Raw genomic sequence first — 14,958 nt, forward strand, 5'->3', positions numbered from 1 at the left:
GCTCGAGCTAATTCTTGATAGCAGTGAAATAAATCTGGCCAAGCGATACGTTATAGAGACACATCTCTATTTACTGCTTTTAAGTCATAAATGAGGAGGTGCTACAGAGATAATTTCGATTAAAAAAACATTTTATCTTCATTTTCGTCGCTTAGCGGCAAAATAGCCAGCTTTCCTACCCCAGAAAATAGACAGAGACATAAGCTAGCTCGCAACGTTGCTAACACTTGCGAAAATAACCTTTCCGGCGCAGTTAGCGGTCTAACATTTCGACAAACCTAACCACATTTAAATTAGTTAAAAAATACATGTGCACACTCATTGACATCTATATTGTGTTTCCATGCGGTGGGTTGCTTTTGTTAGAGGACAGTGAAACTACTGTTGTGCTAACTTTACTCCAGTACAGCAGCGCGCTAAACCAACTCATGTTAGCTAGGTACCAATTCAGTTAGCTAGCATTCCATTAGCCTCTGCGGCCTAAACTAGCGCAGCCGCTTTTCATTCCCGGTTCACTCACCGGTGCTGTTCCCGGGACGGTCGAGCTTGAGGATGTCCCGAAGATGCTGGGTCGCACCCTCAATATCTATGTTAGAATTGGACGCCATGTGTGAGGGAAGGGGGAAACTGGGTTAATATAGGGGGCGAGAATAATTTCTTGTTTGATGCGATGCTGTCAGTGTTCCCTTCGTTCACCCAGAGCAACCGTCTAAACTTCCGTCATGTCCGCGCCGTATGCTCCGACTCGGGTCTGCGGCAGGTCATTGGTTCCTACCTCAACTTCTGAGGTAATGTACACATATTGTACACAGCAAGGCATAATGTCGCCCTCCACAGTCAGCAACACTAATTGTTAGACATTTGAACGTTGTGTCTGTGAGCTGGTGGAGAGAAATTTTAAATTGTGTTCTGCTTTTCTTGTATTTGACCTTTGCTCCTTGGTAATTTTACCAGCAGCTGAGTTCAGCATGGCAGACCAAACCCTTGGCCTCATGGTCTTTAAAGTCGTCAAGGTAGCATCTCTCATCTCAGGTTAACTTTCCTGGTTCCTAGTCTCAAATTATAACTGAAAAATGGCCAGTATTATAGAGATATGGCATTAACAACTAGATGAATAAGTTTGTAAATATATACCTATATACATGAACCAGTAAACTGGAAGGTCATCAAACTTAAATGTTATCATGGCATTTATTTAATAGTTTAATAGTCCTAATAATATCCAAATAGAAGCAAACAATCCTCGGTGAGGCCTCCTGGTGGCACAGTGTTGTGTTATTATGGCCAAGTACTTTCCTCACAAGTTCCCCATCCTTGTGAACTGTTTCTATCCCTGTGCACCAGATATCTTTGATACAAAGGGTTTCTTCCGTCAAATGTCTTGCAATAGATTAAGTTACACATTTTATCATAGTTTCATGGTGCCTTCATTTTTCCTTTACTGGCCATTTTGGTTCTCCCTATCTAAATACACCTACAGGTTTTTGATTCTTGTGTAGAAATGGAAATGTTTGACATGATGAGTGGCACTTACTGGAAGGCAAAGTGGTGATTCATATTCACATAATAAAGATCCTTAGCAAGTTAAATTTAGATCCAGTTTAATATTTTTTCAGATAATTAGTATTTTACTTAATCTGAGTAACTTAAACTGTTTTTAATGGCTTCATATTAGTACCAATTTGATTTAATTATTTATTGCTATTTGACTTAATCAAGGTATTACTTAATATAAACACTGAAGACCTATTATTTATTCAGTGGGCACACTCCAGACTCTATATATAGGCTCTGACTGATGTGCATGTCAGGTGACTAGCTCCTACTTCCAGACCTGCATCATCAGTCTGCTCTCCTCCACTCCACCACTGTGCTAATAAAACTGAGTTGGCAGCCTGTCATGACTTAATGAATGTAACTAACACAGAGTGAGTTTTATAACATTGACAAACTGTATTAACTGTGGATAGGTCACATCTGGCAGATACACAATCCTCTTAATAAGGTCAGTATCAGCCCAGTTACGATTCAGCAGACCAATGGCTGACTCGCGTTTATTTGACAATTCTCAATCAACTGAATCACAATAAATATAAACCAAGTATGGTCACTTTTCCCAGCTGATCCTCTGCAGTAAGATCACCCAAACTAATACTTAATTTGCTAGAAGCAAAAACAATATGCATTTAAAAACAATTGTAATAAGACTTACTGTGGAGAGACAGACAAGGAGAGACAAGGCCACACTGTTATGAAAAAAGTCCAGGTTTTATTGTCTATTGTGGCTGTAGTTTGTGTGTGTGTGAGAGAAAAAGACAGACTGAGAAAGACAGAATGAATGAGAGACAGATGGAGAGAAAGAGAGCGAGCAAGAGAGAATATGTAGGAGCCCACCACACAGCAAAGTCAAACTTTATGTCCTCCATGACTCTTTGGTTTGCACGAGCAAAACCTGGCATGAGGGTGAATCATGGCAAAGTTAATAATTGTGTAAAGGAAGATAAAACTCAGTTAAACACGCTAAGGCAACACACAAGTGGCATCTAAAAACAACTTACAACACAAGGAGCCGGAACTGATGAAGCCGACTCTGAACCTGAACATGGATCTACAAACCAGTCAACAACAGTGCTAACAGAACTGAGTTGACAGCAGTGCAGTCAACAGTTGAGTAGAATGGGTTATAGTTAAGTAAATAACAGTGGAGTGGAGAGCAGAGCAGAGCATGAGTTAATGGCGCCGGTCAGCTGTTTTGTCTCTCTGGTGGCTCTGGAGTGTAGATATCCTAATGGGGGACTCCCAGCGTCATGCAGATCAGCGGAGTAGCAGACAGGGGCATCTGATTGGTCGACCGGCTCTCAGCAAAGAAACGCGTCGCAGTTCTACTGGCTGGGCTGGGCTGAAAACCCACCTGGATGAGGTTCAGTGATTGACATCTAGAATCCGGTGTTTGCTTGCTTGTCAAGCAGGCATAAATGAGACAGCAGGAGGGAGGGATGAGTGTTCTCTCTTCTCTCCATCCTCAACTCCTCCTTCCCCTCCCTCCATACTTCATCATATGGTGCCCTTCACTATGGCTGCCCCTGCCCACCAGCGCGGGGAGGGGGGGTTAGCCAAAGTTGTGAATAGCCAGCCTGAACATGTCATTGGTGCACACCCATGCATCGTTAATGTTCTTCAAGATGAAACTCTGATGGAAACCCATGATGGGGTCATCATCTGCCTGCGAACACACATGCAAATAAAAACAGCAGAGGTTCAGGACAAACTTGTCAGTAAAGTGATTTAATTTATCAATTGTACACATCAAAGTTAGTACACAAGTTGTGAGGAGTACCATTCAGTCATTCGGTGAAATAGTCATGGAATTTCTTCTGTACCAAGTCAGAGAAAAAAATGCAAAGAACCCAGGTCTCTTGGCTTAAAGTTAGAGTCAAGAAACTCAAAACTGAACGCCTATGTTTAAGGTGGGGTGCAGGGTTTACCGTCCCAAATAACCAGCTCCAATCAAGGCTGGTTAGTTTAGCTTGCAGGGGAAAAACATCTAAATTAAGAATTCCAATAAGTTATTTCCATGGCCTTGGTAAGTTCAATCAATATTTGGGATCATGAGCAGTCTTCTTTGAAAAGCCAGAAACCAGAGAAGTTAAAGCGGGATTTATACCTGTGTGTTGAATCAACGGCATACTTTCGGCAGCAGCATACGCTGTAGCCTGATGTGCACCTCCCCACTGCTTGTCACGCCAACTCAGACATCCTTTTATTTTTGTGATTTGAAACCAATTCCCTAAGTGGAAACGAAGCTCTTATTTACTTTTATTTCACAGATAAACAATAAATTGTGATGACAATGAAACAAAATAGATTTTTTTTCTTGGCTTTGTATGAGTGGAGAAAAACTCTGCTGTGCTAATTTATGTAATGTAAAATGTCATAGGCTTATGCTAATAATGTTAGCATGTTGTATTTGTTGGATATTGGATACAGTACCAAGCACTGCCAACCAGCCAGCAAACTTTCTCATTTCTCAAATATGTTTCTGAAAACATTCGAGACAAGAAACAGGCAATGCTGTAACAGAATCTTGATTCACATTTGATCAGTGCTGCCCAGTTTGACAGTTTGGGTTCATCTCTTCCTCGCATCTTAGCTCTGCCCTCATGAGACACAGGGGAGATATGCGAGGATGAAGGGTGAGGAGAGAAGGAACGAGGAAATATGTCTTTAGAGAAATGAGACGTCTTTTTCTCTGACATGTCACGTGAAGCGACGTCCCTTTGTGATGACGGCAGCAGCTGATTACAGCTGGATCAGCTGTCAGGAGGCTTTATTAACAGCTATAGAAACTTTTTTGCACACACATAATGTTATGTATACATACACAATGATACAGATAGTTATATATATACATATAATGATAAAGATACAGATACAGTTATCATATAGTGTTACATATACATATATAATGATAAAGATACAGATACAGTTGTCAGTAACAGAGCAGCAGTGTGTTCTCTCTGTCTGACAATCACCTGCACATGAACAACAACCTGTGTTCTGTATTTATAATATACAGTATATGATTTAGGCCTTTTCATTTTTTGCATTTGTATTTAATGATATTCTGCTTGTGAGTTTATTATTTAATAATCCAGAATATAGTTATGGTGTCTCTGAACACTGGAAACAATTTATTAGGCCAAATGTTTCAGGGAAATTAAAATTCTGTAACTCATCAACTCAACACTCAGGAGTGATCAGCCTCAGTGTGAGTGATGTCAGTGATGTTAAAGTGTTTCTTGCTGACAGACAGACTCTCTGACTTTGACTGTATCCATAATAAAAGTTGATGACGGAAATAACAGATTGTGAAGAGAAAAATCTTTCTAATAAATTAATAAAGTCATTTGTTTCCTTTCCTTGTTCAGATTTTTAACTTGATGGTGAAACAGAGAACAAATAAAATATGAAACTTAGGAGTGATACTCTTGAGTTCAATCTGTTCTCTGTCTTCCCTCTGGTATGAAACTCCAGTGATATTGTGATGTATCAGATCAGTCCGATCAGCTGTCCAATCAATAACTGATATCCAATCAGGGGTGTGCGTCACTTGGTAATAGACTTCCGCAAAGGCTGCACTCGTGTATCCTCGCTTCCCTCCTCTCTGAAAGCCTCCTCTCTCCTCAACTCCTCTGAGCACATTTAACAAATTGAGACCTGCTTCAAGATGGCAAGTCTCGATCGACTTCCAGGTCAAGTGATTGAGGATAGAGGAGTCAAGGGGGGATACTGGGATGAACCCTTTGACTGCAGTTCACAGAGCAATTGACTTCAGTGACAGCTGCGTTAGAGACTCCTCTGCTCTGATTGGTTGTTACAGTTGCACTGCAGCCTGATTCTAGTGAATGCCACAAGAGGCAGTAGGAAGAGGAGGAGGGACATGATTTTTTTTTCCCCACACACTTTGCATCTTATGTACTTCTTTCAGAATATAGTGGCAGTTTCCGCAAATATGACACAAAGTTATTTTCATAAAAGTTACCAACTGTAGCTTTAACAGTGTGGATTATTCTTCTTTGGTTTTCATTTCAAGTTCTCATCACACAGGTGTCTCATGTTATTCTGAGCTGCAGTTATGGAATCAGTGTGTAAAATAAGCCACACTCTCAGCTATCACTCCAGGAAGAAAATTAAAATGCAGCTAAAATCATCATGTCTTCACGGTCATAAAACGAGAGGGGGAATAGAAAGCTTAAAACGATGAAATTATTCCACTGACCTACAAAAACATATACTCTGTTTTGCTGTTCACACAGGCCTTTTGTCCATGTTGGGATCATTTTTTTCCTCAGTGATCTGATTAGTCTGTGTATGGACTTTTGACAGGTTGTGGTAACCTGCTCTGGAGCAGGTTAGCTATTCGGCAGAAATTACCACGATGATGTATCCCAGTAAAACATGAACCAGCTTTGAAGTACTGAAAACTAAGGGTTAACCCTAAAGTTACCTCTTTAACACCAAATCCTGCTTCGTAGTACAGGCCTCAGGGCAGAAGTTCAAGTCAACTCTGAGCACATGCTTGACATAATGACTGAAGCAGACAATTTTACACATCAAAGTTGATAGGCCTTGGGGAGTACTACTCCATATGTTTAAAAAAAGAGTAGTACATAGTTTGTCTGTTTGAACATTTTGTTAGTATTTTAATAGATTTTTTTGACCACTGGTACAAATTGAAACATACATACTTAAGAATTCAATGTGTGAGGATCTGGCTGTAATTCAGACAACATGCTGTAAAATAAGGAGTGAAGGATAGCGCTACTTACTCTTAGCTGTCCTACGACCATACTCAAGATGCAGCAGTCTGGAGTTGGCTGGTGGTCCTGCGCTGTTATACTATGCCCTATTTTTGTGAAGGGTAGACTCTGGCACACAAAAATGTAGAGGAAGAATACACAAGAGAAAATTAATACAGGAATATCAGACACTGAAAGAATATACAGAATCAAAATATTTACCTATGAGTACTTTAACTTCTATTTAACTACTTTCATTGAGACGTATAACAATATTGATAATATATAATTAAAACTAAAATCCTCAGTAAAATTGTACTATGGTTACAAAAAGGTTGGATAGAAATCTGTTGACTTGACTGCTGCATGTCTACACAACTTTTACAGTAACCAGGTGACTACAGTGCATGTAAAGCCCCTTTTCCACTGCACAGAAAAACAACTAACACCTGCTAACATCTGGCTTATTAATGTAATGGCAAAAGGTAACAATCTGCATTCACACCCAGGACTCTGCAGTGGTCACGGGAATTTATTGGTTTCGGTTCTGACTGGCATTGATGGAAACACGACACCCAGGTAAATGCCCTAATTTTAGCCCCTTAACCAGCGAGATGCAATGACATGCCGTCACACAATACTGTTTGACTCCACCCAAGCAGCTCTCAAACATTGCTATATAGAGATATGTAAAAGAAGTAACCCCATTTTCACAGGCCTCCATGCTGCTTTCTACTGTTTACTCACCTGTTTTCTGGCCTGTCCGTAACGTTGAATATTACACACCAAAAAAATAAATAAAAATCCTTACACACACAGAAAGGCATGCTCGTCTGGTGCAGAGCCATGTGCACAGCTCTGGTCTACTGACAATTGGAAAGGAGTCTATCAACTATATAAGTGGGTTTCCAGAGTCTAAAAAAAACCTGCACCAGCTTTTGTGGGTTGTCTGATTACCTACATAACCAGATTTCTCAAAATGACCTTTTTTTGTGTGTATGTCAACATACTAACTGCCAGTGTGGTTCTCACTTAGGCCACCAGCTACCTGTTACACGTTACCTCTGTATATGGCACAAATTACCAGATAAACTCACAGTGAGTTTGTCAACGATCGCTCTTTTTCCCTGGAACTGCTGTCCTTCCCATGTGAGGCATGACGCATCGATCTGTGTGGAGGAGGACAGAGAGATAGAGAAAGATAGAGACAGAGGTAGAGATACAGATGAAAGTTATACCAAAATCGCCACATTACATGACTCAAGTGATACTTGCTTTGCTCCCTTCAAGCTCTATCTGTTTGAGACTGACATAAGAGAAAAACTTGTGTGAAGTTATGACAGAGGTTTGTACTGGGGGGTGGTGGTGGCTTGGGTGGCGCTATGAAACTAATTCATGATTATTTTGTGCATTTTTTCTTCGTGATGATGTGGATAAAAGGTCTGAGTTAGATAATTTGATGTATAACACTGAAATAAAATACAGAAAGTGTCAATTGGTGGTGTATGATAACCTTCTTACACACATGTAAAGGCTATTTATATTGTTCCGAATTTAATTAAGTACTGTCATTGCGAACGCATTACAGTAAATCTGTCTTTACATGACTTATACCAGCTGATTGTGCACCTGACTAATCTTAATTTTCTTAGGCAGTAGGCTTATTACCTTTTTCATTCAATCAGCAGGCCCATTTAAAAAAAAAAAAAAAAACATTTTTCAAATAATAAGCAAAAACATAGAGAGAGATAGACTCATGTTTATATTCATAAAAAATCCTTATACACTTTGTGCTTAAAGATATAATATAACCTTTGGGGCTGCAACTAACAATTGTTTTGACAACAATAAATATGATTAATTGTTTTGTCTATAACATGGCAAATAACAATAATAATAATAATAATTATGAGAAATACCCATTACAATTTCCCAGAGCCCAAGATTGCTTGTTTTGTCTGGACAGTCCAAAATGCATACATTCAGTTTACCCAATCAATCCCGAGCAAATCCTGTCATTTGAAAGGCTGGAACCAGAGACAATTTGGCCTCCCTGCTTGTAACATCACTTAAACAAGCATGATATTATAAAAAAATAATTCAATTTCTGTTTATCGACAAATTGATTAACCAATTGGTTCTCGCAGCTCTAAATGTCTTTCAAAATCCTCTGGCAGTGCTGTGCAATGATGTGTCTTTTTATCCATTTGTGAAGTAGGATATTATCCATGACACTGATAAATCAACTGTGGACATACCCACCAGGTGTGCTCACTAGTAGGGCTTTCACACCGGCAGGGCACCGGCACGGTTCTGGTTCCAGAACCCAATTTTGAACCAGCCGGCGCGTTCAGACCGAAAAAATAATTGGTTCATAACCTGAAAAGTCGGTTCACAGCAGAACCAAAAAATAGTTGGTTTTACCTTGCGAACCGTGACATCATAAGTGGGCGTGTGACATTCTAGGCTGTGAAGACCATAGATATCTATAAAAACACGAGCATATACTTTTTACGTAGCATTCGCCTTATACGTAATAGTCTTCTACGTCTTCTCATCATCAACAGTTGGTGCATTCTGGATTGTTAGACAAAAACAAATAACTGGAGTAACAAAGCGAAAGCTTGCAGATAATCCATGCGATCTGTCACTTTGCCGGCTGCTGTGTTTATTTCTGCTTGCCGCTGTTATGTTTACTTCCGCCTGAGTGATGCGGAGTAACGTCCTCCCAATTTGGTTCCGCTTAAGCTGGTGTAGACACGGGCTGGTTCGCCAGACAGCACCAAGGTTCTGAGACTCCAGAACAGAGCCAGAGCCGGAACAAGAACCGTGCCGGTGCCCTGCCGGTGTGAAACTGCTATAGGTGAGCTGATACCTCACCTAGCCTCTGATTTTCACTGACTCATACCTGGACTGGAAAAGCCAAAAATGTTAGCTTTGGTGAAAGAGGACAAAACAGCTGGGACAGCCAAGAACATAATTCAGTTCAGCCCAGCCCTGAGGTAAAACATCTCGTAACTGAGCTAAAGCATGGTTCTGTTACACTCACATATATGGATCCAAGTTGTGATCTGTCACTGTCAAACATCTGGTAGTAGTGCTGCACAAAGCTGGATCCTATCTGTTCCCACAGAGGCTGGTCCACCATCCTGAATCACCCTGCAACACACACTGGGAGGATCGAGAGATGGAAATGGAGCAGGTCAGAAAAACAGAGGAAAAATGGGGGGAAAAAGACCAAATACAACATAAACAGCAGCACCCTTATTGATTTAATGAGGCTGCTTAGTTGGCTAGGTAGAAGAGTATGACAACAATGTGAGTCATATGCTATGGCATATAACATATAACTGAGCACCTATGGGAGATCTGACCAGTGTTTCTAATATTTTGTCCACCCCAATTTATATCAGTAATATTAATTTAACATTAGAGACACTCCTCATAGCAAGGTTCAACAAAATTCTTATAAATGCAGCTACATTACAACACAGTATAATCTCCAAGGCAATTGGTATAGGTATTCCAATGTAGCAATACTGTTATAAATGCAGTATTTAAATCCAGTGTATACCCTCACTTTACAGACCAAAACAGTGTCAGAAAGGCTAAATACACTATCCGGAGTACACAGATTAAAACAAAACTTGCTCACTTAGTTGACATATTTTCAGTAAAACATTAAGTTAAGTTTTCTTGATGCCGACCCCATTAAAACCAAAACAACAAAACACAGTAAGACTCAAAGTACACTGCGGGTGTATGACTATCACCACACGGCGAGAAAACCACAAATAGTTAAACTACGTTAACTAAAATGGTCCGGACGACTTTTGCCGAACACGCCTCAACAGTCTATCCGTTTGGGTGACACTGACAGGACAAGTCATGTGCTTCCACATATCGATGCACTGTTTTTACTGGAACAATCCGAGAGCTCTGAAAACTAGCAATGAACTCGAAACAACGTACCCCACACACCGACGGGAAACAAACACTTATAGGTTTAGGTAAATACAGTTAAGGCTAACAGAACCGTAAAATGAGCGTAGTTAGAAACGTCAATAAATCGAAAAGCTCTGACGTTATGGCTAACGTTACTTGACATAAGCTAAGTAGCTGCTACTAGCTTCCCAGCTGTCTTGTTTGCTAACGTTAACTTAGCCTGTGTTGATAAATACAGTTCATACAGCTACCTCGTATGCCTCCCCGCCAGCTAATGTTAGGCGTCAGGTAAATAATATTTTCTAGACGTTAGCTAACTGGCTGGCAGGCGTTGGCCTTTTCAACAGTGGCTAAAAATACCCCGTCTCCTCCAAGTGTTGATGCCTCCTCCGGGCCCGCGCGCACAGCTCTGGAAACCCGGAGCAGCTAACTGTTACCCTACATAGGCGTGCCCAACGCTGGCCCTAAACCGGGTTGGAGCAGTCAATTGAACCACTCATACTGCCTTATACCTGTTTAAATGTAGGACATAACTACCGCGTTTTGTTTTCACACATGTTTCCATTCACTATTCCATAGGACGGTTTCCCTAAAATAAGTAATAAAAACTTACCGCTTACCAACGCCGAGGCCGGCTGCACGATCGTACAGTGCAGTGTCTGCTCCCCTACGAGGGCACGCACTTGAAGGCGTTTGCGCCGCGGTGGTTTATGGGGATTGTAGTCTTTATATAGGAACAGTTTTGGACCTTTAAAAAAGGAAACAAGGTCATTTAGTGTTATTGTAGGTTACAACACAAGGTTGTTGCAGGACGAAATGCAGTTGTAGTTTCTTTATGCTACACAAAAAGAAAAAAATAAAGCAAAAACAGGTGTGCATTCCTTTACAATAGTAATGTAAACAATAGCCACAAAAACACTGGTGACTTCTACGACCAAATAAATATGGCCATAAAACATGGTCAGTATTTGTTTGTGACATGTTGTAGCTTTATTTGCACATTAGCAGTTTGACTGATGCAAAGCCTAACAGTGTACAAGACTTGTTTCTCAGTTTGACTTATGGCCTCACTTTGGAGCACCACTGAGGAAAAAGCATTGGATTTTTTTTCTGCTGCATTTTTTATTTCCGTAACAAATGTACAAATCTCAGTGTTTGTTTGTTTTTTGGAGGGGGGAGGATGTCTTTGAATGCAGGGCTTTTAATTTTAATGGACTATTTTTACACTGTTGTATTGGTACTTCACTTAAATATGCACACAAACATCCTGACCCTGGGCCTGTGTATTTTTCTTTTCTGTCTTTTCTTTTTTTTCTGCGCAGGCTTTGTGTTCGTTTTTACATTCTGAAGGATTTAGACAGGAAGCTCTGGGACTGAGGTTCTTTGAGCATGAAATGTGTAAGTTCAGACCATTTATTAATGCAATTTAAAACTGTGGTAGAAAGTGCAATTACTCAATCACTGTATGCGCAATATTCAGGCAACACATTTGATGTACTTTGACAGAATTAGAAAGGCTTTCATTTTCAAAATTTCTCAAATCACTTCTAGAAACAGTGTCCCTGTTTTTCTAGCTAATCCACAGATCTTACTATCTACACTTTGTACTGAACCAACAGTCCCTGGCAGACAGTTGTTTCAAGTGAGAAGGCTCTAATAAATCCACTGTGCAAACTTCCCAGCACCAAACTGCTTTAAGATTGTTTTGCAGCAAAATGTGGTACAGAATCTGAATTTATCTTTGGCTTACTCATTCACTCCTCAGTTGTCACGTGAAGGCAAACTGTCAAGGAGAAAACTTCTGTCACATATTAATAGCAAAAAGTAACGGTAGAAACATACCCTCAAAAACACTTAAGTTCCTTCTATGTAATTTATACTTCACTTCTTATTCCAGGACTGCTGGACACAATTACACTAAGGTGGTGACTTAAACACTCCACCCTAAACTTGAGCTCCTTCCCAGCCAACTGCCCAAACAAGTCCTTGATCCGACTTTTGACTTCTACACCAACTTCTTCACTTTACTCATAAGCGGCTAAATTGTTAGTGTGTGTGCAGGCATGTGATTGGGAGCTTGGGATGCCAGTCTAAAATGTATGTGTGTGTATATGTATTTTTCGTCTCAGTTTGTCCAGTGAGCATGCAGCTGCAAATCCACCAGACCACAAAGATACACATACCTTTCCTATCTGATCTGATCTGCTTTAAAGAACTGAGAGCACTCAAAATAACCACAAAAGGATGCAAAACAACCAAATAAAGACACAAAATGCCCTTAAAGAAAATCACAAAAGTACCTAAAAGAGACAAAATGATAAAACACACAAAATAACTATCAAATGGGGCAACAACAAAAACAGAGACACAAACTGACTACAGAGACAGAAAGCAACAAAAAAAGACACAAAACAACAAATAAATAACAAAACAAAAAAACCCCAAATGAATAACAAAAAGGCAAAACCAGTACAAATGCTGTGTCTTGCTTCTATGTAGGACAGGCGGTGGGGCCTTTTGCATGTCTGTGCCCAGGGGCCCATTTTTTTATGATCTGCCTATGTGTGGCAGATGTTTGTGGGTGTCTGGTGGTGCTGGACTGCCCAACAGCCAGCACAGCAGTGAAGAATGATGTTCTGCAGCCTTTTGTGGTGGCCAGGGTGGGAAAGACTGGTTCCTCTTTGGCAGGTAATCTCACCACACAGGCTTGAGGGTTGGCAGTGTCAGTCTGTTGGTTGGTACTTTGATGCAGAACGGAAATCTCAAAAAATCCACCCGTGGCCAGAATGATAATATTGCTCTGTAATGGCTAGATGTATAAATAAGCAACTGTTTGCTAACAGGTTCTTGAGGACAATGATACGTCAGTGTTATGTTCACAATATGTCTCTGCTGCCCTGAAGTGGCCGGAAAAATCAGTTACTGCAGGGTTTTTTTATTTTTAAAAAAGTGATTTAATAAGCAATAAAACACTGTGGGTGTCATTACAGTGGGGATGCTGGGGACATGTCCCCACCTCTTTTTGAAGTGGACAAGTCTGTCCCCATCACTTTTTATAAGCATAAATTGTTAAAAAATATCCTGAAAAATTGCTTGCACCAAGACATTTTTACTAATAAATAAGAACACTTAAGTTTTATTTGTAAAACATGAAAAAATCCAACACAATTTAAACACAAAAGAAACAAATATGCATTGTCCAAAACAGTAACATAAGCAAAAATAATAATAACAACATTTTTAACAAAAATGTTAAAAAATCCCCCTACAGATTCTAAAATGACCCAACATGCATCGATCAGTAACTAACAAATCCTTGACACAGTTTCTTCTTATCTAAGTTAACCATTCTCTCTGTGTGTGTATATGACACCACATATGAGCTATTAAAGTCCAGTGGTTTACAAATTAACTAAAATGAATGAATGTGTCATTGACATGAGTAGGTGCCACATGTACATTTATAGAGGTTACTTCCTCAAACACACGACATAACAGAAGACAGAAGAGCCAATCATGCCCACGTGTGCTGACTCAGCAGAGATAACATTAACTAAGAATAGCTGATCTACAGGAGAATACATATTTGAAAGCAACACAGACTGTCCTGCCGTTGAATTGTCTATTTTCCTTTACTTAATAAATTCACCAGAATGCAGGAAATGAAGAGATTGACACTTACCTTAATATGTGTCCCCCCCATCAAACATAAGGGAAATGGTGGAGTGTATGTGGAGAGCATTGGAGTAAGAGAAAACAAAAAGGCAAAAGCCTTCCCGGGTGCAGTACGAAAGACGATGAAAATTGCAAATTTGCATGTACTTTTTTTATAAATGTTTTTGTATGTGGGGTTGGGAACAATACAGCTCTATTATTTTACCAAACTTTACATGTAGATGTTGTTAAAATCTCACATCATTTTTAATTGGTTTTCAGATAATAACAATTTTCTGTGTCTGAGTTAGTTGTTTTGAAAAACTTCACTGTCCAAAGTCAAGTCTGCCACTTCAAAAACGATGTCTGTGATCATGCTCCAGCAGTTAAAGTTTATGTGACGTTAACGTACATAAAACCATCATAATCCCCTGCATGCATTTAACATTGTGGCTGCTTATAAAAGGTTCAGTAAATGTGACTAGATTCTGGCAATGTGACAGGGCAACATTTGAGGGAAAAGGGACTGGAGAACATTTTCAAACATGATGTCATCATAAACAGTAAAATGGGCAGATTATTGTCCATAACTGAAAAGGGTTTATCTGAGGTGGCTACTTTATCATCAGCAACACATTCATTAATCTTTTTCTCCAGACTTCAAGGGGTTTTGACGCCAGCTGGTTTCGTCACTTTCTCTTATGTGGTTACATTACAGTCATATATATACAGTCTGCACTGCTATCTGCTCTCAAACTGTATGAGTTATGGCGCAACTTTGCTTCACACACACCAGAATGAATAGTGTGACCTGACTGTTGATGTTTCACAAGCTTGGTGAATGTAAGAAAGCATGTAACGAGGAATATAAAATATGTGAATAATGTCAGCTTGGATTGAGATTTACTGGTTTATCTTAATCCAAATTTTCGTAGAAGTACAATATTCCGTCTCTACCTTTGTTACACCATGTCGCCCAACCACGCAGTGCTACTTCTACCATGAGCCAAAATCCAATTCACCGACTTGAGACGAGGCTCTGAGAGGAGTTTCAGCGTCA

The 14,958-nt window shown here is 39.9% G+C and overlaps 2 protein-coding genes across 6 annotated transcripts in view; both read right to left on the bottom strand.

The window, feature by feature from the left end:
- The window catches only part of edc4 (enhancer of mRNA decapping 4), a 33,613-nt gene extending 32,874 nt beyond the window's left edge, over window positions 1-739 (bottom strand). Inside the window, exon 1 of the mRNA XM_050073065.1 lies at window positions 521-739. Coding sequence (XP_049929022.1) covers window positions 521-608 — 88 coding nt within the window. The 5' untranslated portion in view covers window positions 609-739. The remainder of the gene's footprint in view (window positions 1-520) is intronic.
- Window positions 740-2,249: 1,510 nt separating this feature from the next.
- On the bottom strand, window positions 2,250-10,949 carry nutf2 (nuclear transport factor 2). Of its 5 annotated transcripts, none has more exons than XM_050073593.1 (5): window positions 10,858-10,949; window positions 9,349-9,470; window positions 7,397-7,468; window positions 6,330-6,428; window positions 2,250-3,223 (listed from the first exon to the last, which is right to left on the bottom strand). In XM_050073593.1, the coding sequence occupies exons 2-5, from the start codon at window positions 9,445-9,447 to the stop codon at window positions 3,110-3,112; spliced, it is 384 nt and encodes a 127-aa protein (XP_049929550.1). In that variant the 5' UTR covers window positions 9,448-9,470; window positions 10,858-10,949; the 3' UTR covers window positions 2,250-3,109. The 5 variants fall into 5 exon arrangements, with proteins under 5 accessions (XP_049929550.1, XP_049929552.1, XP_049929553.1 ...); XM_050073595.1 differs by having other exon boundaries at window positions 10,865-10,935; XM_050073596.1 differs by having other exon boundaries at window positions 9,349-9,458; window positions 10,858-10,895.
- Window positions 10,950-14,958: the final 4,009 nt, after the last annotated feature.

Source organism: Epinephelus moara, chromosome 20 (genome assembly GCF_006386435.1).
Source record: "Epinephelus moara isolate mb chromosome 20, YSFRI_EMoa_1.0, whole genome shotgun sequence".
Lineage (NCBI taxonomy): Eukaryota > Metazoa > Chordata > Actinopteri > Perciformes > Serranidae > Epinephelus > Epinephelus moara.

Coding starts and splice junctions, on each gene's coding strand:
- nutf2 (XM_050073593.1), bottom strand. CDS start 9,447: ATGGTGGACCAGCCTCTGTGGGAACAGATAGGATCCAGCTTTGTGCAG. Junction 7,469..9,348: donor CACAACTTGGATCCATATAT/GTGAGTGTAACA, acceptor TCCTCCACACAG/ATCGATGCGTCATGCCTCAC. Junction 6,429..7,396: donor CGATCGTTGACAAACTCACT/GTGAGTTTATCT, acceptor TTTGTGTGCCAG/AGTCTACCCTTCACAAAAAT.